Source organism: Pteropus alecto, unplaced genomic scaffold (assembly GCF_000325575.1).
Source record: "Pteropus alecto unplaced genomic scaffold, ASM32557v1 scaffold21, whole genome shotgun sequence".
In the NCBI taxonomy this organism is placed as follows: Eukaryota; Metazoa; Chordata; class Mammalia; order Chiroptera; family Pteropodidae; genus Pteropus; species Pteropus alecto.
This window is the reverse complement of record NW_006436282.1, coordinates 15,496,776-15,520,170: the sequence shown is the minus strand read 5'-3', so window position 1 is coordinate 15,520,170 and position 23,395 is coordinate 15,496,776. Positions and strand designations below refer to the sequence as shown.

General features: G+C 38.5%; 1 protein-coding gene across 1 annotated transcript in view; it reads right to left on the bottom strand.

The window, feature by feature from the left end:
• The window catches only part of DNAH11 (dynein axonemal heavy chain 11), a 270,126-nt gene that overhangs the window by 110,107 nt on the left and 136,624 nt on the right, over positions 1-23,395 (bottom strand). The window contains 11 exon segments of the mRNA XM_025046892.1: positions 6,896-7,038; positions 7,477-7,533; positions 7,536-7,587; positions 8,491-8,653; positions 11,826-12,019; positions 12,289-12,450; positions 13,954-14,193; positions 15,541-15,643; positions 16,302-16,467; positions 19,103-19,307; positions 23,131-23,304. Of these exon segments, the coding sequence (XP_024902660.1) occupies positions 6,896-7,038; positions 7,477-7,533; positions 7,536-7,587; positions 8,491-8,653; positions 11,826-12,019; positions 12,289-12,450; positions 13,954-14,193; positions 15,541-15,643; positions 16,302-16,467; positions 19,103-19,307; positions 23,131-23,304 (1,659 nt within the window).

Here is a 23,395-nt window from a genome sequence, read left to right as displayed (position 1 = left end):
TTATTCTCAGAAGTAACCCTCCCACATATGTACTTCAGAAGCTTCTATCCATAACTCGTGCTTGTATTTATCCTCAAAAGTCTCAATATTTTTCAAGAATAAGATCTGAACCTTATCTAGAGAATCCTCATAGGAATGAAGATTTAGCACAGAAAATACTCACCATTTATCAACCTTATATCTTCCTGTGTCAACTTGTCATTTAATAAACTTTTAATTTCAATTATTTTTATGCGATCCAACAGGACCTTTGATATATGCACATTCAATACATTTTTTTTTATATTTCCTTTTTTGGTAACATACAATGAAATTATTCCCATGATCCTTTACTTGTAAATACAGTACGGACTTTTTCAAGAGGTATATTTTACATTGGAGAATTTCAGTTCTTTTCTTTTTTTTAAAGCAAAAACAAAAACAAAAAGCTTCATAAAGAAATTGTATGTGGAATCCCAATAGATAGTAGAGAGCAGATCCATACCCACAGATTAAAAGCAGTGGGAGTTATGCCCAGTTTATATTCCCATATCTGTGAGCAGTGTATTCCTTCATCTCAGCTGCCCTGCCTGTCTCTCCGCCACCGCATGTTAACAGTGTTTTTGTTTTTTTGTTTTTAAACAGAAAACCAGATGCGTGATTATCCACTGAATAGGACACTATGTGGCAACTCTATACACGTGCAGTTGCAAAAACAAGCCCCCGACTGTGCTGGCAAAGCCCACATCCAAGTGTAAGCAAAATGAGAAGAGCATGAACGTGCTTTTCAAAGTGCAAATTTTATTCCATTTAAAAAAGGATGTCCTTTTTCTGGGATTCAACCCTTTATTACTAGTGTTAACATTTTTTCTTTTATAATATAAAATAGGGAGATGGCTTCTACTCACTCTTTGAGACACTTCCTAATCATTTTTCCTTCAACGAAAACTGTTGTTGTCCTGTCTTCTGTTATCTTACATGCCCTTTACCTGTCACATGCTTAGTTGTAATTTTATACTTGTTTGTGCATTTGGGGGGTTGATGCTTGTCTTCCCAACAATGGGGTGGGCTCTGGGTGGGCAGATGCCAGCTCTTACTATCACATCCCCAGGGCCCAGCGCATCGCAGGCATTCATTCGATAACTATTTGCTGAATGCTGAATGGGTGGGTAGCCGAATGAGTTAACAGATGGCAGTTTAAAAAATCCTTCTGGGCAAAATAAAATATTGATATCTGCATCCCATTTTTTTTTAAAGGTTTTGCTGTTTTATGAAACTTTAAAGACAGTGAACCTCAGATATAGAATGAAAGGTGGTACCCTTCATGTCTCTCTGAAGTTCCTTTCATTATGCTTCTGTCAAATAATATCAGAAAACACAAAGCAGGAGCTAGGACACTGCACTCAGCACGGTGTAGTCCTGTCAAGCAAAACACTGTTGGCAGGGCAGAGAGCCTGACAGAGCCTGGAATGGGCACCAGGCAACTTTGCCTATGGAGTGTTTCTTGTTCTCCATCAATGCAAATGTCAGAATGCAGGGCAGGAGGGACAGAAGGTGGCAGCTAGCAATGATGAAGCCATCCTAGATGGCCATCCACAGAAAGGAAATGAAGCCAGGTGCCCTGCCTGTCAAAGAGATGCAGATCTGAAGAGGCTTGACTTTATAGTCGTGCAAAGGTAAGGTTTTGTAACATCTGACTTTCTGCTGGATAGGTGAATATTTGAGCTTTTTATATAAGATCAGAGGTATATTGAGGAAACTACTTGTGTGAGTACTGCTTTGGTTTATGCTGGGTGCTCTTGTGCTAATCTGACACTTAGATATAAGTGTTGCTCAGTATCTCGGTTGAGACTGTCTGGTTTTCTAGTATGAGCCAATAGCAAAAACCCACACTGTCTGTTGCCAAACCCCAAATACAAATTGCTCTCGCTTTCATCCGAGAAGGATGAATATCAACAAGAAGAAAAGCCTAAATGGGGCCTGAGGAAAAAATACTATAAAATCAGGAAAAATAAAAAAGTACCCAGCAGATTAAAAGGAAGATAATTTCATTGAAGTTAATTTAATGTAAGAACTTGAAGGAAAACTTGCTTCGCACTCTCAAAAGATTAGAAGAAAATAAAATTATAGAAACCCATGATAAGAGAATAGGCCAAGATGAAGGAAGAAGATAAAATAAAGAGATTCGTATAAGAACACATACGATAAAATACAATTCCTAGTCCTAAAAATATTTGAAAAACCTTAAGCCAACATTTTACCCAATATTTAATGACGGAAAGCTAAAGATATTCCCATTAAAATAAAAAATAAGACAAAGATGCCATGATTACTACTTAAAGATTTTAAATGGTGTTAAGAAGGTTGTGGTTATCATAAGACACAGAAAAGACACTTATTAGAAAGAAGAAGTGAAAATTCAAAGACAATCTAACTGTCTGCTCAGCAATCCCCAAAGAACAAAATGCAAAACCTACTGGAATTAATGAGCATTCAATGAACTGGCTGGTAAAATAAACAAGCCAACATCCATCCATCCCACCTCCCTCCATCCAGTGGCTTTCTTATATACACACCACAACCAGTTAGAAAGTACAAATTGTCAGTTATGAAAACAGTCACAGGGATGTAAAGTACAACATAAGGAATATAGTAAATAATATTGTAGTAACTATATATAGTGTCAGATAAGTGCTGCACTTATCAGGGTGATCACTTCATAAAGTATATAAATATCTCATCACTATGCTGTACACCTGAACCTAATATAATATTGTATGTCAACTGCAATTAAAAATAGACTTAAAAAATATAGAAAAGGAACAGAAAATTGCTCTGCTAGATTCCAGAATATACTATAAAGCTACAATAAAGTAGTGTGGTGTTCATGCGGGCATAAATGAACAGATTTATAGAACATAATAGGGTCCAAAAATACAATCCCACACATTGGGCATTTAATATATGAGTTAGGTAGCATTTCAAAATGGTGGTAAAAGGAAAGATCATGTAGTAAATGGCGTTGAAACAATTTGGGGGACAAAATAGAAAAGCCACTGTATACTGTACAATACAATCCAGGACTAAACATTAAAAATGTTATAAGTTAATTTAAAGAAAATGTATAACATTTTCATAACCATGCAGTACGGAAATGCTTCCTAAAAAGTTTTAACATGCAAAAGCCATAGAGGAAAAATCAGACATATTTTAATACTTATAAATGTAAAACAGGTCATTGTAAAAAAAAATTAGCAGAATTACGGTGAACTTTGAGAAAATCTGGCAATGTGTAAAATGGACAAGGACATTATAGACATAGGAAGATTATCAGATTAAGAGCTCTTATAAATCAATAAAAAATTATAACAAACCAACAGGAAATTTGGCTAAGAGTATATAAATGGATAAAGGTTTTATACCAATAGATGAGAATAAAGTACATTTGAGTTAAATAGTTCACTCTATACACCAAATTCTTGGACTCATTTGATATTTTTTTTCTGTGGGAGACTTCTAATTAAAAAGGCAGAAAGATAAAGAAAATAGGGAGATGTGGGAAAAAAATTAAATTCTCAATACGTACTTTTTATGTCATTATATACCCATAGAAAACAGTTAGGAAATATAAGAACATACTTCAGTAGTCATCTCTAGGTAATATAGCTAAATATAGTTTTTATTTTTTTCATATGGTTCTGTTTTTTTTAAATTTCTCTACAATGAACATATACTTCTTACATTATCAGAAATGGCTCTCTCAGATAGGTAGATGATAGAAAGAGAAAAAGACAGAGAGACAGGCAGACAGACAGACCTAAATAGATAGATATATAAGAAAACAAACAGATATCTCAAATCTTGAGAAAGAATCAGGGGCTGCTATGTACAACAAGTATTCTTTTCCCTATGATATCAGATGGCCAGGAAGAAAGGCGAGAATGAAAGTTTTGAGGTTAACTAAAGTCAGCAGGAGAGATGAAAGTGCTAGCTGCAAGATGAGAATTACGTTAGGAAAAGATGCACATATACAAATGTGAAGTAGAGAAGGCATTTGGCATTATTCATTGGTTTATTTCAGGCAACCCAAGGACACACATCTGATCATCATTAATGGGAACTGCCCAATGAGAGTCACAAGTCACATTTTGCATGCCAATAGGTATTCACTGCCCCGCATTCCAAACGGGGGCTGGCTTTGGGTGGTGAGCAGGGGTAATGGGGTGGCAACTTCACTTCATTTAGCTTGACCTGCCAGGTGTGCTCACCAAAGCTTGTAACACATTTAGCTTCCCATGTTGCCCAGCTAGGAACATACACAGAGGAAGTATCAGCTGGTCAGAAATTCTGAGTATTTAGTACTTGCTGGTGAACATCATAATGTATGACTCTAACATAAAGCAATCCAGAATTCATTAAAAATTCCAAGAATTTGAGGATAATATACATAGATTGAAGAGAAAGAAGCTGCCATATTCTAGCTAAAAGATGACCCATTCTTATGCCATATTATTTCTCCGTGGACTTTAGAGTGATACAGATCTGGGTTCAAACCCCAATCTCACTGGCTCTGTGGCCTTTAGCTCTTCAAGACTCACATATAAAATTACAGCAGCAACCTCTACTTCATAAACTTGAAATCAGATTACAGGTGTTCAGACCTACACATGATTAACACCCTATGCTGGCCACTAACCTTTCTCATGATGCAGCAAACTAAGTGTCAAGGCCAAGAAAAATCAGGAATAGTTGAGGAAGATACTCTCTTCTTTCTTAACATTAAAAGAGCAAAGCAAAACAAAAAGCCTGTCTAAGCATAGATCAAAGGAAATGCATGCAGGTAACAACTGATGGATTTAACAATTTAAAATGTAAAACTTTTGTACATCAGTCTGTACTCTATGACTGTCAGTAAATTCTAGGAGAAAAACCATACAATTATCTCAATAGATGCTGAAAAGGAATTTAACAGGTAGAGACTTTCTTAACAAGATATATATCCTGAATTGAAAGCCAACGTAAGACTGAATGATGAATGTTAGAAACGTCTTTGTTAATGTAAAAATCAAAATCCCCAATATTGCCATTAATTATTTAATATTCTTCTGAAGATTTACCAATGCAATAAAGGAGAAGGGCAGGTAAGTAGAATATTAGGAAAGACAGAATGTTATCTGCAGGCTATATGATATCAACTAACAGAAACTATCAGGGAGGCAGTAAGGTAGCTGTTTATAAAATTAAAAATCAATAGCTTTCCTATATATGAATAATCCAACATCAGAAAACCTTATGAAAGAAATATTTCATCTACAAAAGCAAGAAAATACTTTATATAATAAAAATTAAATTCTCCGTAATATAAAATTAGCATTCAGCATGATTTCAATCAAAATTAAAAGGCAATATGTTTAAAATTTGACAAAATGATTCTGATGTTTATCCGGACATATAAACATTTGAGAACAAAGAAAAACTTGACAAGACAGAGCAATTAGATATTAGATATAAAAATGCACAATGAAACTTTAATAATTTGCATAATATGAGACTGAGATCAGTAGTAAAGAGACTTATTAGAAAAGAAAATAGAGGATCTAGACATAGACCCAATTAATATGGCTATTTGGCATATAATAAATAATAATGGTACTTCAAATCAGTAAGAAAGAAATACATGATGTTAAGATAAAAAAAGATACTTTGTTGGAAAAAAAAATAACCTGAAACTTCTCAACTCACTCTTTACCATAGATAAAAATATATTCCAGATGTACTAAAGTTTTAGACATACAGTGTGAAAGCGCACAGGTCTGGAATGACTGACTGATAGTGCTCGTATTCCAAAATCTACTTCCAATTTTATTCATAAAGGCCATGTGACAAGATCAAATATTCACTTCCCCAGTGTCCCTGGCAGGTAGAGATGGCCTGTGACACACTTGCGGCCGTTCGGACATCAACTTTTCGGATATCAAACTTTTAGCGTGTCTCAGAATCACATGAAGACCTTGTTAAAACTGAGATTGCTGGGTCCCACTCAGAGTTTCTGATTCAAGTGGTCTAAAGTGGAACTGGAGAATCTGCATTTTAAAAAATTTCTGGGTGGTGTTGATTTTGTTGCTCTGAGAAACAGACTTTGACAGTCTGTGATTTATAACATTACCACTTCAAATCTTATCATCGTACTTGTTTTTCCACTTCATAAAGAAAATTGGATCCAAATATATCACAATGGAACAGGGAGAAATCCCTGGTCTTGTTATAACCTGGCAAACATTTTTTTAATCACGTTTTTGATGGGAAGAAAACTCTTTGGGAAACTGAATCGTAAATCCTGATCTTCGAACCTCAGCCTGGAATTGCTCAGTAAGATTGATGTGGAACCTGACATTGTAGGGTGGAGGAGAACCTTACAATTACTCTATACGTCCAAGCAGAGGCATATTCACGACTAATGTCACTGCCCCATCCCCTTTCCTGTGTACTTCAGGCTGAATCTTTCAGAGCCTCAGAGCCTGTTACTAACTTGACAGGTATGGAATACTAGAAGTAGTAAAGCAGTAACTTTCCTAGGACACTAACCATTTTTATACTAAGAAGCCTAAATTTTCCTTAAATTGGCATCCTGCCATGAGTTTGGAGGTGTTTCTTGTTTTGTTATGATACTTGATCTTTACGGCTGCTGTGATTGGTTATGTTCTATTCCTATCAGCTACACCAAAGCAAAGAGTAGTCTACGGAGAAAAACCTGGGGTCGAGCCTCAGATCATCTGAGTAATACACCTAAATTACTCACTCCGAAGTGCTGACATAATTCACTTCCTGAAATTCAAACTCATGATATGAATCCCAAAATAGAACCATGTCATAGACTCAAGAGGTTTTAAATAATACGCAAGCATGCGTTTCTTACTTTGAGCTGTAGTCGCACCCTGGCCAAAAAGAATTGCCAACAATTTTCTCTGGAGTCCACCATGCCCAGAGCACGCACTTCATTGCGAATTCCAGAAATTATCTTGTCTACATCTTCATCACTGAAGAGATCCAGGATTTCTCCTGCCCTCAAAGGAATGAGTAGAATTACTAGAGGACCTCACGAATTTAAGTTTTAGATATGACCCAATGCTTGAAATGCTTTACAATACAAAGTTCTACTTAAATATAAAACAAGACTTTAAAATCAGAAATGCTATTTTTCTCTTTTTGTATTTACAAGACACACAACACATGGAGGACAAGTATGAAAAACACACCCACTAAACTTGTGCATGCAGGAATAACATTTACTTCACTGAACGCCCTTCCAAGTCACCTCACATCCATAAGCAGACTGAGAAAGCAATACACCTCAAATTAGTTGGGTTTATAGGTTTCTTCCCAAAGACTGCCCCAGCAAACATCTCAAAGACAAATTATCTCTCTTTAAAGTTCACTGAAACTACAGATAATTTGTCATTGGGGAAGATCTTTCAAGAACTGTGCTGGTTTAATCACCTGATGCCAGCAAGTCATTAATCAGCACGAGAAAGCTCTCATCTAGAACCTGGGCATTACAGTGGGCATGTTCTTGGCTCCAGTTCTGATGTACAAGTTGGCAAGATCTACCTGTAAGAAAAGGAGGCCATCATTCATGTTTTCTTAAAATGCTGACGCGACGCTGGGCGTACGCATACGAGCGCTGGCAGGAACTGAGTAGCTGTAACGTGAGAGCTGCATAGCGTTCTGTCTGTCTGTTTACATATTCTTTCCTCCCAGTGATCCCGTTATAGGGGCTAACAGCACGACATCACCACCATTTCTGGCATAGAAGGATGAGTGTCTTGTTTGTGGTTTAATGGGGCCCAGGGATAAAAACAGGCAGCTGCTGAACAACTAATTCCCTTCTAATAGAATGAAAATTAGTTCGCTGATGCCTCTGGCAAATGATGCAGTAAAAAGAAGTTTCTGCTCCTTTAAACAACTATTTCATTGAAAACACTGTTTGGTTATTTATTTGGTTTTGTTTAGTAATATTGAAATCCTGTGTTTTTTGTTTTTTTGTTTTAATTTCTGGTTTAAAATAGCACTTGCCACAAACTCTTAGTATTTGGTAAGTTCTGTTGTGATTAAAAAGCAAAAATTTATAAAAACATGAGTTTCTTGATTGTTTTCATAGTCTTATCCAAAGCAGAAGGAATCTATTTGCACTTGTTAAGGCAGAATCTTTGTTCTCTAATGGTGTTGACTATTAGGTGTGGTCAATGCAAAGGAAGAAACATATCTGTGTAAGCAAGTATTTAATAAAGTATTTTCTAAGCCAGGACTATAGGCTTAGAGGTTAAATACCTATAAGTATTTATAGAAATTTATTATTACTAATTTGACCATGAAGGAGCAACAGCCGAATATAACTAAATCCTCCCCGTGCCTGGGGAGGCCTTGGCCACATCCGAGAGACAGAGCTGACGTGGGCGCATTACCGATCTGCCAGGCGGAACGGGAGAAGGAGGGCCGATCGCCTTTACTTACCTGCAGTTCTTGGATTCCGAAGCCTTCAGTCAGAGTGATCTGGAAGACCTCGAGGCCGCATATGTACGCTGCCAGCCGGGACAAGCTCTGCTTGCCACTGCCACCCACTCCGATCAAGAGGGCATAACCCTGAGGGGCCTGGAGGACTCGACTGATACGACACCTGGCGAGAGAAGACGCGCCCGCTGCAGCACGAACCCTGGGACTACGGCTGTTTCATTTCTCAGAGAGATACTAAATTCCAGTTTTTATTTCAGACCTTTCGTCTTTGTTCCTCTGCTTCCCATCAAAGATGCTGCCCGTATCTGCCCCTGCAGATACAGTTTGCTTGCCTAACAAACTGTCCTGTGCTAATCACATCGTGGACTCTCTTATTACTTCGTTACTCTCTACCAAAACTCAAGAAAGAAAACATGTCTAAGGCCTTTGATCTAAGCGTTGAGTTTTTTGATTAGCAAGAAAGAGCCCAACTTCATATCGGCATCCATAGCAAAGGGAGAGTGTCTTTGTGCCAGAAACCTGTGCTGTAGAAGTATGTTGGAAAGATTGGATCTGTACAGACCCCCAAACATCTCACACGTGATTTACTTCATGCAGATTAAACACTTAACCTCTGTGTATGATTCTTACTTCCTTTGCACTGAAGCTTCCCCTGTGCCTCAAGCACTCTAGAAAATTTCGTGAAATCATTCCTCGTTCTATGCTATCAAAGACATTCTGAATGCTTATGCTGTTAATATTATTCCTACGCTTTATAGTTAGGAATAAGTTGGCTTTAACACAATCAAAATATGGGTTTGACTGAAGAAATATTTCATTATTGTGTTATAAATATTAAGAAAATTAACCAAATATAAGCATATGGAGGCCCAAATGCAAAACAAAAAGTATTGGACAGCATTGTATTTGCTCTGGGTTGCTTTTCTGAAATGAATTTAAACTTCAGGCCCTGAATGATCCTCCTAGATGGCTTTTAGAAAGCACTTCTTGGACAAATGAATTTGAGGTCACTTATACTAGGACCAGTGTGTGCGAGCATTTCCTGAAAACCTGCAATGACTGAAAAAGATAGGTTACTTTTACAAGCTCAGCCATCTTGTTAAATTTTACTTTACATAATCACACAACAAAACCACCCTGGGAAAAGCCGTACAATTACTCTGGCATGAGTGAAACCCTAAGTTACAAAGCAGGGTTTTCATCTCATCTTAATGTATGTTCTGAGGTTTATAACCTCACGAGTTTCTCTAAGTGGCAAAGTCCCTTTCTACAGCCCTCAAGGACATGCTCTGAAATCATCTCTAACACTGAGGAAATCAGCTTCTAGCTCATAATCCCTGATCAAAGAACAGCCTTGCTTTTTAGGCCACTGAGAACTACATGTTGAATGAAGGATTATCCGGGAAGGCCCCCCTTCCCTCTGCAGCAACAGGACGGCTCTTCCAGCTGAGCTGTGACACTCACACACAGTGTACACTAACCCAACCAAAATCAGTGTTCCTAATATTGATTCTAATGGAAACTGTGTAATCAGAGGGTTGTGACTGCAAAGGTATCAATAAAATACTTAACATGCTTATAACTGATAACGAGGAGGCCTCTAAAGTTTGTCTTAAGACAGTTGGGCTAAATATTTCACAGAGTAATTCTCTTAAAAATTAAATTCCCCACATTTTTTCATCTGTTTGGATTTCCTTCCTCACATACTTCTTTCTCTCTTGACTTGTTTTTAATCATGATTTCATTATTTTACTTTGCCCAAATGTCATTTAGTAAAAAGGCCAGGGTTATTAATTGAATGGTGTCCCTTCAAATTCATATATTGAAGTCCTAACCCCACGTATATCTGAATATAAGCGTATTTGGGAATGGGGTCATTGTAATTGGTTCAGATATCATTCTAGAGAAGGGCGGGCCCACATCCAACACAATTGGTATCCTTATAAAAAGGAGAAATTTGGACACAGATATGCACAGAAGGAAGATGCCATGTGAGGACTGGAGTTAAGCTGCCACAAGCCAAGGAACGACCAGAAGCTAGGAGAAAATTCTGGAACAGATTAGCAGCACCTTCAGAGGGAGCATGGCCTTTCTGACACCTTGATTTCAGATTTCTTGCCTCCAGAACTGTGAGACAATACATATCTGCTTTTCCAAACCACTCAGACTGGGGCATGTTATTACAGCAGCTGTAGTGCACTAATACTAGCCAGTGAGACATGATAGTGACTAGGGCAGTATGGGATGTAAGGATGCAATCTGCTTCCCATACAGCAGCAGCAACGACAAGCTGCTTAGACTATTCAACAAATCATGTCATTCTCATGCTGAAATCTGTCCCAAAGCTTCTCACTGAACTTGGAATATAACTGAAATGCCTTCCTCTGGTTACAAGGAAGTGCCCTTTATAGGTAAGGCCCGTTCCTGCCTCTCCATCCTTGTCATATACTTCTTGCCCCACTTTTTCTACGTGCTGCAGCCATGTTAACTCTTTTCTGAACATTCAGCCTTAGGGCCACATGAAATCTGCTCTCACCTAGAAAGTTCTTCCTCCAGCTCTTTCCACGCCTAGATCCTGCTTATCATTTTGACCTCGCCTTAAATGTCACCTTCTCCCATAGAGACCCAGTTCCTTAGCCTAACGTCACTTTCTGATATTTTTCTGATGCTTTGTTAGGATCCTTATAAATATCCATAAGAATCACTAAAATACAAGCTCATCAAAAGAAGGGATTTTTCTGTCTTGCTTGCTGCTCTATCCCTAGTACCTAGAACAATATCTGACAGCGGGGGTGCTACAGATGGTTGCATAATTTGTGTACTGTATGAGATGTCCAGTCTAGGTGAGTAACCGACTTGTCAGCCAAGCTCTATACCAGAATGGGGCCTTTATCTAATTGTCTGCCGAGGAAACATACCCCTCTCCATTTCCTAATTTGCACAAAAGTATTGAATAGGCTGGTAAAGTTCCTGTTTAGCACTCGGCAGGCACTTAATAAACATGAAAATCAGTTTGAGTCCTTCTGGTCTCTGCCACTTATGAACTTTATATCTTTGAATGAGTCACTTATCTTCTTTCTTAAAATTCTACCTAACAGGGCTACAGGGAAATGGAATTATGGCTGTGATGACACTTCAGAAAGATGTGTACCTATGTAAGACATTATTAAGATTGCGACATAATGAATAGAGACACTATAGTTTTATATTGTAGGGCGAATAATAGATAAGAACTGATAGTTCAGGGTGCTTAGTACAATCTATTGAAAAACAACAATCGTAGATATCTAGCCATTTTTTACTTTGTGAAAAAGGATCATGACTAGCCAACTCACACATGTTGCATGGCATCTTCAAATAAAACTAGGTGCATGGCAGCGTTCAGTTCATTGTAGTTGTCTAATGTCTCTGTAAGAATTGTCTTCAGCACCTTCCAATCCTTTACTGGCATATAACATGGGTCTTCCCCACCATTAGCAAAGTGGCAAAAGATGAGGGGCTGTTGAAGTAGTACATGACTGTCTACACCCTGTAGGAAGAGAAAGGAAAAAATATGGTCATGTCAACCTTCCAGAATGATTCATCTAGGGGCAGAGTGGTCTGTCATGGATAAAGCTTGCAGATCAATCCACAGGTACCTGGATGGAATGTTCCCAAGCACAGACCAAGTACATTCTGGAATCACAGCTGTTTGAGCAAGCTAAGCATTTGCACAATTTATTCACATCCATATCTAACTTCTGCCCCTACATAATTAATGCCAGAGCAAATAGCGACCTCTAACATTCAAACACTTACTTCGAAATACTTATAAGCAGTTTCCAGCAATTTTTTCTGAAACAAATCACAATCCTTTGTGTCTATCAGCTTATCTCCATAAACGCGAGAAGATTCATGAAGCCATAAACGTATTAAGTCATTTGAACCCTTTAAACATTCAGGAGAAGCAAATAAAATTCCCTTCAAAGCAAGAATAGGAAAAATTAAAAATTCAGAAGTTAATGACATTCCAAGATAATATTTTCCTTTAACATTGTCTTTAATTGTGTACTGAATTTTGCAATTTATTGAGTTTAAAGAAACATAAATAGTAGTACATATACATTAGTAGTTTTACTCTGATAAGCAACATTTAAAAAATTTATTATGATTATACTCATTTTTAGGAATGCAGCTAAAACTATTTCAAGAGTCAGCCCAGGAACTAAATACTGCACCTGAGAATTTGGGTTATTAAGTTTTCCAACAGATTAATTTTCCAAAGCCAAAGTACAAACAGCTAACATGAAAGTCGCAGGATAATTTTTTTTAATTTGGAAATTTTTTGATATCAGTTCATCTCTTTCATTTCACAGATGGTGTATGTGATGCCAAAAGTAAACTGCCTGAATTCACACTTTGTGAGTACTAGCACCAAAACGTTTTGACTCCAACTCTCCCTCAACACTGCCCTTCGAAGTCTTGTATTCATACAGACCCTCTCCTCATGGAGAGGGTCAGTCTGCTCTGGACTCAGAACATCAAGGGAGTTGTAAAGAATTAGCTGCAAAAGGCTAATCTGGGAACGTCAGGTGCAGCTGACAGACGATATGAATGGTGAGTAGACAGGCCTCTCGCCCACATCAGCTACAGCCTTCCTTTCTTTTTCTTCTAAGATTGAAAATCTGCTTTTAAACAACAGTTTATTGAGCACAATCTTTCAAGCAGGTGCTAGAAATATAAAGATGAAAAAGGAATGATCTGCATTCTCAGGAAGCTATTGTCTAATGCAGTGTTATGGTTTTGAGGCAGTTGTGGAGTAATTTAGGAGAAGGTTATAAAAATATAAAGAAACAAAAGCCTCCAAATATAAATAAAGAAATCCCATGAAATTTTCCACCTCTCTCGTAAAAGAACTTTAAATAACTTTCCAACTACTTTTACTGTACAGCATAGAAAACATTAGTTGGACTTTCAACTAATTCCAGGTTTTAAATTGCCTCTTTGGAGTTTCCTTTTTAAATCAAATACATACACACTGTCCTTTCACCAGGTAACTAAGGTAAGTGTCAATGTCAAACTAAAATAATCTAGCAATTTAAGGAATTTTAACTTCTCTTGATGTGTGTCTAAAAATCGTATCACATAAATATGAAGAAAAAAGGCAAATTATCCCTCTTACTTGGCACAAAACAAAGCACTCAAATATTTACATGGAATAAATGAAACAGGGAGTCTGGGCTTCCCTGCTTCTGCTACTAAGTCTCTATGCAACCTGACAGGAAGTACTACTCTCATTGATAACACGGGAATAACAAATATGCCATACTTAGTATATAGAGAAATTTACGGTATAAAACGAAAGAATACACACCAAGTATGTAGCACAGTTTTAAACTAAGCTCTCTAATTGAATGCCATACTATTACTAGAATCGTTCCTCCGCCCAAGCCCAAGACTCATAACAGAGGGCCATCAAAGTACCTGGAAGATATTCGACAGGTCTCTCAGATTGAAGAGGTAGTGGAACTTAATAGCCGTGGGTAAAAAGCTCTGCGTCATCATCTGGTGGAACGCAATCGTTGCCTGAATCAGCGTGGGGCCATTCCTGAGAACTGACGGACTAAATGCTTGCTGCTGAAAATGGAAACTGAGAATTTGGCTATAGATGGTGTTCAGTGCATCCAAGGATGGAAAGTTGAATGCAAACACTGTGAAATGTCTCTGAGAAGAAAAACAAACATGAGAGTTGCATAAAATAAGACTTATAATGGTACCAGATCAGTAGATAGCAAAAAAAAAAAAAAAAAAAAAAGGCCTATTTTTCCATCCCTATCTGTATCCACGCCCATCGCCATTTAACTCTGTAGCGCCACCCACTCTGACTCTGGGCCTGTCTGTATGAATTGGCTGAGCCAACAGAATGAGATGAAAGTGACAATGTGACAGTCACTGTCAGAGGCTTTTGTGTTTCCACACACTCTCTTAAGGTTCTACCATTGCCATAAATTCTACAAGCCTACTAATGGATGAGAGACCCATGAAGCAGAGTCACGGTTGTCCCAATAACTCCAGCCAAAGCCACCCTAGGTTAGCTGACAGACAGTAACTCCCAGACATGTGAATGAGCCCATCCAAGATCATGAGTCACCTAGCCAACCCCCAGCTGACACCAGGTGAGTAAGCGACATTTAGTATTGCATGCTGTGGTATGGATGTTGGTGGTGGTTATTATTTTTAAAGTTATATGCACACAAAAAACCTGCACATAAATAGTTATAGGAGTATATAACTGCCAAAATGTGGAAACAACCAAGGTGTCCTTCGATAGGTGACTGGATAAACAAACTGGTACATCCCTACAATGATTATGATTCAGTGGTTAAAAAAAAAAAAGAAGAAAAAAAAAAGCTATCAAGCCATGGAAAAACACAGAAGAACCTTAAATGCATATTTAAGCTAAGTGAAAGTAGCCAATCTGACAAGGCTACATACTGTATGATTCCAACTACATGACATTCTGCAAAAGGCAAAACTGTGGAGACAGTAAAAGGATCAGTGGTTGCCAGGGATTCAGCAGGGAGGGGGATGAATAGGGGGAGCACAGGGGATTTTTAGGGCCGTGAAACTACTCTGTACGATGCTTTAGTGGTGGATACCTGTCATTATTCATTTGTCAAACCCCGTAGAATGTACAACACAAAGAATAAACCCTAATGTAAACTTTAGACTTCAGTTAATAACAACTTATCAAATATTGGCTCATCAACTGTAACAAATGCAGCACACTAATGCAAGGTGTTTATAATAGAGTAAAATAAGGCAGGGGGAATGAGAGAGTATATGCGAACTCTATACTTTCAGCTAAAGCTGCTGAAACAGTTTGTAAACCTAAAGCTGTCTTAAAAAATAAAGTCTGTTTGATTAAAAAAAAAAAAAAAAGCTTACATGCTTAACCAAATTCTAGCAGGAGCCCTAATCTGTACTGAAAAGCACCAAGAATCAAAACCTACCATGTTTCAGTATTATATTTAGGGGCCACTTGTGAGAGAGCAGTACTCAACACCCTACCTGTAGTCTAGGATTGATTGAGAAACTGCCCACCATCGGATTCATGCAGGTCACATACTGACAGTTACGGATTTCCTTAAGCATCACCTTCTGCCTATCATACCTGAAAGAGAGAAAGCAGAACCATAAATCCAAAAACTGAAGTTGACAGCACGACAAAATCCACCAGTTCATAAAAGGTTTCATCACCGATTGTCTCCTTTGACCTTTAAAATCACTCTGTGATGTTAAGCTTGTTAGCCTTGTCTCAGAGGTATAAAAACAAAAGCTCAGAACTGAAGGGCTACAAAGCTCCTTTGATGCCAGAATCAACAACTGGAGCCGAATCAATACATATATTACTGCTTATTGATTCTCTTGTGACTCTATTTCTGGTTAGATATTACCCACAGCAAGGCTGGGGGTTCTCCCTCTAGCTAATGGCAGAGCTCGCAGACCGCAGTGCCCAGGTATTACCAAATGGTCACATCCCAGGTCAAGCTTCTCTAAGTAATTCAGTGTGAGTTAATGTCTTAAAGAATTTAATACTTAAACTGGACAGTTTATGTTTCTAAGATATTTTTCAATCCAATTCTTCGCAAGATATAATCTATTCCGTTTAAGATGATGAAAGAGAATGCCAAGTGAAGCCGAAAGATATCACAGAAAATGTTCCTCAGAAGAGAAAGAAATTGGGTTATTCTACCTTTTAAATGTTTATCAATAATTAATAATAATGATAATAATATTTCATAGAGAATAAAATATAGAGAATCACTTACCAGTGTCCATAATCAATGTGCTGACGAATCAGAGTGTGGGGCTGAACAGTGCCATATAAGTCCACTTCGGGAATATTCATGTCATCAATAAAATAAACCAATTTTTTATTTCCTCCTGGACCATAGTTACGACCAGCTTTTTTCTCTAGAGGTTTCTCAAGGATTCCTGAAACAAATAATTAATTCTGTCCACCAGTCAGGTAAAATGTAACCTTCTGTCCTGTGTCCTTTCTTATTTGTCCTCATCTGCTGTCCATTTCATCCACTCTTCGGCTTCAACTATCACCTCTGCAGTTTAATACCAGAGCCATCTCTCTGGACACCTCCTTCCGTGTGAGGCTCTCTGGCCAACCCCCCTCCTGCTTCCAGGGCTCACCTCGCCTGTCCTTTCCTGGACAGTCAACGTCTGCAGCCCGATATCCCATCTGAGACAAACCCGTTGCTGATCTGAGCATTTTCCTCCCCGTACCCATCACGATGCATGGCTCACTGCCTGCCCAGGCACAGCCTGACCTCCGAGTCCTTCCGTGTTGCCCTTGCACGAGCATCCAAGGACAGCTCGAGACATCGGAGTGCGTAAGTATAAGATACTGTATGCAGACCCTATCTTTCATACATATTGATTTACATTCCTTCATGTGCCTATATGACTTCGTGTTGATATGTTTGAGAGAAAATCATGAGTGCAGAAAATCCTGAAGAATGTGTGTCTGAGATACAGTATCTAATTACTTGTTGAACTATAAATAGCTTGAGGATAAGGAACTGTATTATGTTGCTGTACTCCTGATGACAACCACAAGTAATTTGTTAAATAAATAAATAAATGTATGAACAAAGAAGAATATAATGAATAAATTAACAAACACCTCTTTCGAACCGTGACCTGCATTTCCAAATGCTTGCTGGGTATCAGTTGCTATCAGCCACTGGTTCCTAGATGTTCGGCCAACAGCAAATATGCCTCTTCCCCACTCAAAGGCACCTTTTCCTTTTTGCCTTCTGCGCTCCTGTTTATGGGATCGACACTCTCCTAGTCAGCCAGATACAAAGCCTCAACATAATCTGTCTCTGCTGGTCCCCGATCTGCTCGACCACAGCCTATAAATGGTTCTTCATGTCTCTCCCTGTTGGTCTCCCTCCACAATTCTAGTTCAGAGCAACGTTACATTCAGCTAGTACATTACTCAGGGGGGCTGGTCTCCCCACTTCAGACTTCTCCTCCCTAAGTATAGCTTGCATCTTGTCAGTTTCTTGTTCCCCATCCATGGCTCACCGTTTCCTACCAAGTGAAATACAATCTCTTCAGCTTGCATCTCAGCTCTCTCTCTTTACATTTAAATTGTCCAACCACCATAGGTTGCCTAGGACTATCCCAGTTTTAGCACTAAAAGTCCTAAGTCCAAGACATCTCTTCAGTCTGGCAAACTTGACAGAAGGGCACGCAATCTATAGTATAACTCCAACCCACGACTCCAGCCTTCCCCTCTACTTCTACCTCATCCCTGTGCTTCAGTCAACTTAGAGATTCAATTAATTGAATGTGTCCCACGATTTTCAATTTCATGTGTTTGCTTAAGCTGATTCTTCTATCTCAAATCCCATTTTTGCCTGCATACCACTCAAAGGTCTAAAATCCGAACTTTTTTTAGAACAGAAAGGCTCTTTAGATTCCTCATGCTAATAGGCAATCTCTAAATCTTATTCATGCCTGTGTCCCTCTCAGGAATTAGCATGATAAACTCATACCACAGTCAAGTACTTCGTTCAACTATTGAATTACATCCCTAATCTTCCATTTACAAGTGATAAAGTGATCCCTTCTTTTGTGTCTGTGAATGAAAAATGTGTACTGGACACAATACCCAAGGAAAAGTAGATAAATAATACATATTTGCTAAAAGAAATGAATGAAATACTGCTAAGCAGCTTCATTCACAAAGACAGGGAAGACAAACTTGATTAAGAAAGATTACAGAAAAATCACTCTTGTCTGAGTTAATGAGGTCAGTGAGTAATAAAATTTATTATTAATCTCCACTGATATTAGCTAAGAAAATACAACAACACACACTCATGCACACTCACAACACAGAAACCACATTCAGGGTAACCCGACGGGTTTAATAAACTACCGGACAGGCAGTTTTGCTGCCCCCACCTCCTACAATGTAACCCCACTATTCTGCTGGACCAAGTGACAGACCTACAAATATCAGCTCTTTATACTATTTTGCTTCTACTACCTAAGTCTACTTTGCTTGCCCTTCCTAACTCAGAATGGCCAACATCAGTGTGGTCCTTTGATTACATCGATGCATTTATTCAACAGTTTAAAATTCTTCTTATCGTTCTTCTAAGACTTAATTAACAGCTCATGGCCTGTCATTTCGTCAACAGTTTGAGTGACTTTTTCCTGAATCAATCCTTGACTTGAAAAGACAACCAGGGCACTCTTCCTTGAGCCTACCCTCATGCTGCTCAGGCTCCATGAAATTGATTAAAAGTAACTCAACGGCTTAGAGGCAAAGCAATGAACACTAATGATATACATTTTTACTGATGTAAATTTTTACTATTCTAAAGAGTAATAACCCAAATAAAGCCACGAGTGATATAAAAACCACAGTAATTGAACAAAGCGTAATTACCAAGAATGCTGATAAGTAAAAACCCACCTGAGACCTATACGAAATGTCTAGTCTAAAACCTAGAGAAGACGATCACCTCTTTGGGCTCCACGTGATGGCCCTGACCGTTCATGATCTCGTTTCTGGAATGTAAGCAGGAGAAATACTTACTCTGCAGAGCTGCAGAAGTTGTGTAGTAGTTGAAAGGCACGCGGGACACTACGTAATCCTCAGGGAGACTTGCCAGCGTGTCGCCTACAAAGACAGTTTTTCCCACTCCAGCATTTCCTACTAGCATCAGTGGTTGTCCTTTTTCAAGCAACAACTTGACAAAATATCTAAGACGAGTTGTCTCTGATGTGTGAACCAGAACTCTCTGGGGGCAGGGGTTGGGGGGAGCCGGGAATACAATGAGAGAAAGGTCAGAGAAAGGCGTTTTGAAATTTTATATATGAACCAACATAGTTACTTTAGAATTGAGACCCAGTGAATTCTTCGTCAAAGTTGACGCCAGTAGGAGATCTCAATTTTCCATTTACAATCGTCAGAGTTCAGATATCATAGCTTGAGGAGAGTCATTGGAAAGTGCCATCAAAGTGCCACAGCATAAGCCACTGATTTATATTTTCTATATTAAGTAACAGCACTCAAGGCTCCCTATTGCTGAATGCTTACATTCTGCCCAACCTTGTGTTAGACACACAAGAGAAGAGAGTAAACATTTAAGAAACTGTTCACCACTCTTCAGTTGCTAACAAAACATTTGACAAGTCAAGTCACGCATAAATGAAAGTTGGTTGCAATGCTTTGGCCTAGTAAGATTAAGTGGCAAAATGATTCTGCACGATCCGTACTACAGGAGTTCAGCCAGTGGGGAGATCAGTCTAGGGAAACAGTGGCTTTGAGTGGAAAAGTCACAAATCCAGAGCATATTTGAAACTTATGCGTTGTTGTCAACAAAATTTTATAACAATGTTTCTGCTTTGAAAATTGGCTATTTAGATACTACATCGATTCACAAAAAATTTGAGGTAGCTTACAGGAATATAATAAAATAAAGAATACAAATAAAAAAAATCAGTCTCAGGGAACTCAGACTAACAGATAAGATCAGGAAAAGGGGTAGCGGATGCAGATATGCCAGAAACAGAGTCCTGCACAGTAATTAAGAGAGAATTGACAATTTCTTGCATTTCCTCATGGCCACATTAAAAAGAGGATAAAAAATGACTTGCAAGATTTGTATTGTTTATAAGACAAACACAAATGCTATAATGGAGAACGTTCTTCCTTACATGGACAGCATATGTTGAATACAACTGAATACTTCACAGATTATACAGAATCGTGTTCATGATTATAAACATTTACTCTAGAACTTTGTTCTAATTCAATGATACCTATTGAAAGGTACCGACTGTTTTATGCTACATTAAACAGCCCTCTACATAGACCCTTTTCAAATTTGAGCTGCTTTTACAGTTTTTCCCCTCCTTTCTTGTTGCTAGTTGTCATCTTTGCTTTTTAATTTGGCTATTAGCTCTTTTCTCTACAAATTAATACCAATAATTAATACTTACTGAGAACTGAACATGTGATAGGTACTATGCTAAGCACTATATATGTATTAATGCCACATGATACTCATAACAAATCAATAAGGAGAGTTTTATTATTATTTTCATTTCAGAGATGTTGAAAGTAAAGCTTAGAGAACATCAATAACTTCGCCAAGGTCACTGTGAACCAGTAAGTCATGCGACTTGGATTTAAACCCACGTCTGTCCAGAGCCTCACCCCTGCCTTATCTACCACACGGAATGCACTTGAGAGCATTAATTTCTTGGTACCTCTTTTTTTCCATATGTAAAAAGAGTAGTAACTGTCCATGACTTAGAAAGTTGTAAGGATTAAATTAGTTAATCTATGTAATGTGATGTAAAAAGGGCCTGACACAGAGGAATGTAACATTAGTACTGGCTGCTATTACTGAGTCCATATGGTTCTCTTCCAGTATGTGAAGAAGCTGTTAATTAAACTGCATTTGATACAACTGTGTGTAAAAGTCCTGATAGGTTCTCCGCTGCATAAAAGATATCCTTGATCACGTGCATCAACCTTGTGAGACCAGTTTCTGGTCTTTGGTTAGTTATGAATTCTCACCTTTCAGCCTGCTAGATAATGTTGGCTAGGAAGGTGAGGTCTAAGTAGACTGAGCAAAAACAGAGACTTCCAAATAAACGAGGCAGGTGGAGCAGACATTGCTGTTGCCTCCCAACACCCATTTCTACATGGCTTCATGTCAGAGCCACCACTGTGTCAAGTCTCCACACCTCTACCCCATAGCCATGTGCTTCAGGGGAAGCTTGGCCCAACCCCTACAGTGCTGTGATTCATCAAACCCCGTCACCCTGGCCTGGGACTGGGTTAGGGCTGGCATGACATCCCTGGGAACTAGATGCAGGAGGTGGTTTGCTCTGGGGCTTCTGAGAAAGGTTTCCTCACTCTTAATAAAAAGATGTGAGAAAGTCTCCTTTCCCTCTGCAGGTAACTTCTGGGTCACTGGAGCCCTCTGGAGACCGGGAGGGATACCAGTCTTAAACTGAAACTGGCGTTAAGAGCAGAGAGGTGGGAAGATCTGAATCTTTGGTGATATCACCGAGTCACAGAATTAATCACTCTTGGAGCCATTGTACCTCCGAATTTCTTGTTTGTGAAATAATTTCCTCATGGCTAGGTGTTATTGGTTGAACTGTGTCTTCCCAAAGTTCCTATGGTGAAGCCCAAACACTCAGGACCTCAGAATGTGACTGTATTGAGAAAAAGGGTCTCTAAAAGGGTGATTAAGGTAAAATGAGGTTGTTAGGGTGGGCCCTAATGCATTCTGACTGGAGTTCTTACAAGAAGAGGACACTTGGACACAGTTGGAAACAGTGTCCAGGGATGCGATGCACCCAGAGAAAAGGCGATGAGAAGACACAGCAAGAGGTGGCCACCCACAAGCCAAGGAGAGAGTTCTCAGGAGAAACCAAACCTGCCATCACGTCAACCTTGGGACCTCCAGCCTCCGGGACTATGAGATAACTCCCGATGCTCAAGCACCCAGTCTGTGGTATTTTGTTAAGACCGCTCTAGCACACTAGAGTAGACCCCTAATCCAATATGACTTGCTGTTCTTATAAAAAAAAAAAGGAAATTTGAATACAGAGACACAAACACAGAGACAACGCCATCGGAAGATTGGAGATATGCTGCCAAACACTAAGGAACACTGAGATGGCCAGCAAACCACCGGAAGCCAGGAGAGGGGCACGGAACAGATGCTCGCTCACAGCCCTCGGAAGGAACCAATTCTGCTGACACCTTGATTTTGAACTTCTAGCCTCCAGAACCAGGAGGCAGTTTCTGTTGTTTAAGCCACCTAGTTTGTGGTACTTTGTTACAGGAGCTCCAGGAAACGAATTCATTGGGTTTTTTCATTCGACACTAGCTGCCTCCTAATTAATGCCATGGAAATCACCTATATTATATTCATAGAGCAGTACTTGAAATAGCTCCAAAATGAATCAGAATAACACAAGCTTGAGAAAAAAATACAATGGAAAAAAAATAGATTGAGGCAGAATAAGAAGATGATGAAAAAATAATTTGACATAAGAGAAACGTGGGAGAAGATGTGAAGAGAAACAATAAAAAAAGAGATTCACTTAGATTTGCCACCTGCCATGTGGATTTGAAACACGAATTGAGGAGGTTAACTCATGGGGGGAAGGGTTAAAGGAAAGAAGTTGTATGTAAAATTGCTGTCTTTGAAATGCACGATAAGGTCAGAAATAAGAAACTATAGACATACACCTTTAATTTTTAATAAAATTCACAGTATTTCTAGGAAAATATAAAAAAAAGCTGTTACCACAGAATTAAGTTGAAATTTTAAATAAGAGGTTGTGGTTATATAATAGTCATTTCACTAAGTGTTCCTACAACCAAAATTCTTCTCTCCCAGGAAATATGCATATGCTGACCACATCAATAATAACTGATCCACCAGTAATTTATCCATATGTATATGCTGACCATATCAACAGTAATTTATCCAACAATAATTTATCTATCTGGAAAGAAAGGATTACTAAGGAACAAGCAAAATTTCTCAAAGCACAGTGTGGCCTGAAAATTACTATGTTTCACACACTTACCTGCAGAGGTATATCTGGATCCATAGTAAATTTGGGGATTTTATCAGCCCAAGGCAAGAACTTCTTAGTTTTGTGGTCCAAGTAATAATCAAAGATTGTTCCTTGGGATGGAAATTTCACTGCTTTCATCTCTTTATGCCACCACCTACTGAATTCAGCCTGATAAGCAGAAATCTAAGAATAACAAGAGAAATCCTTATTGCAGATTTAAAAGTAATTCTGAACACACATTGTTTGCAGTGTATAGAATCATAATTACAAATGG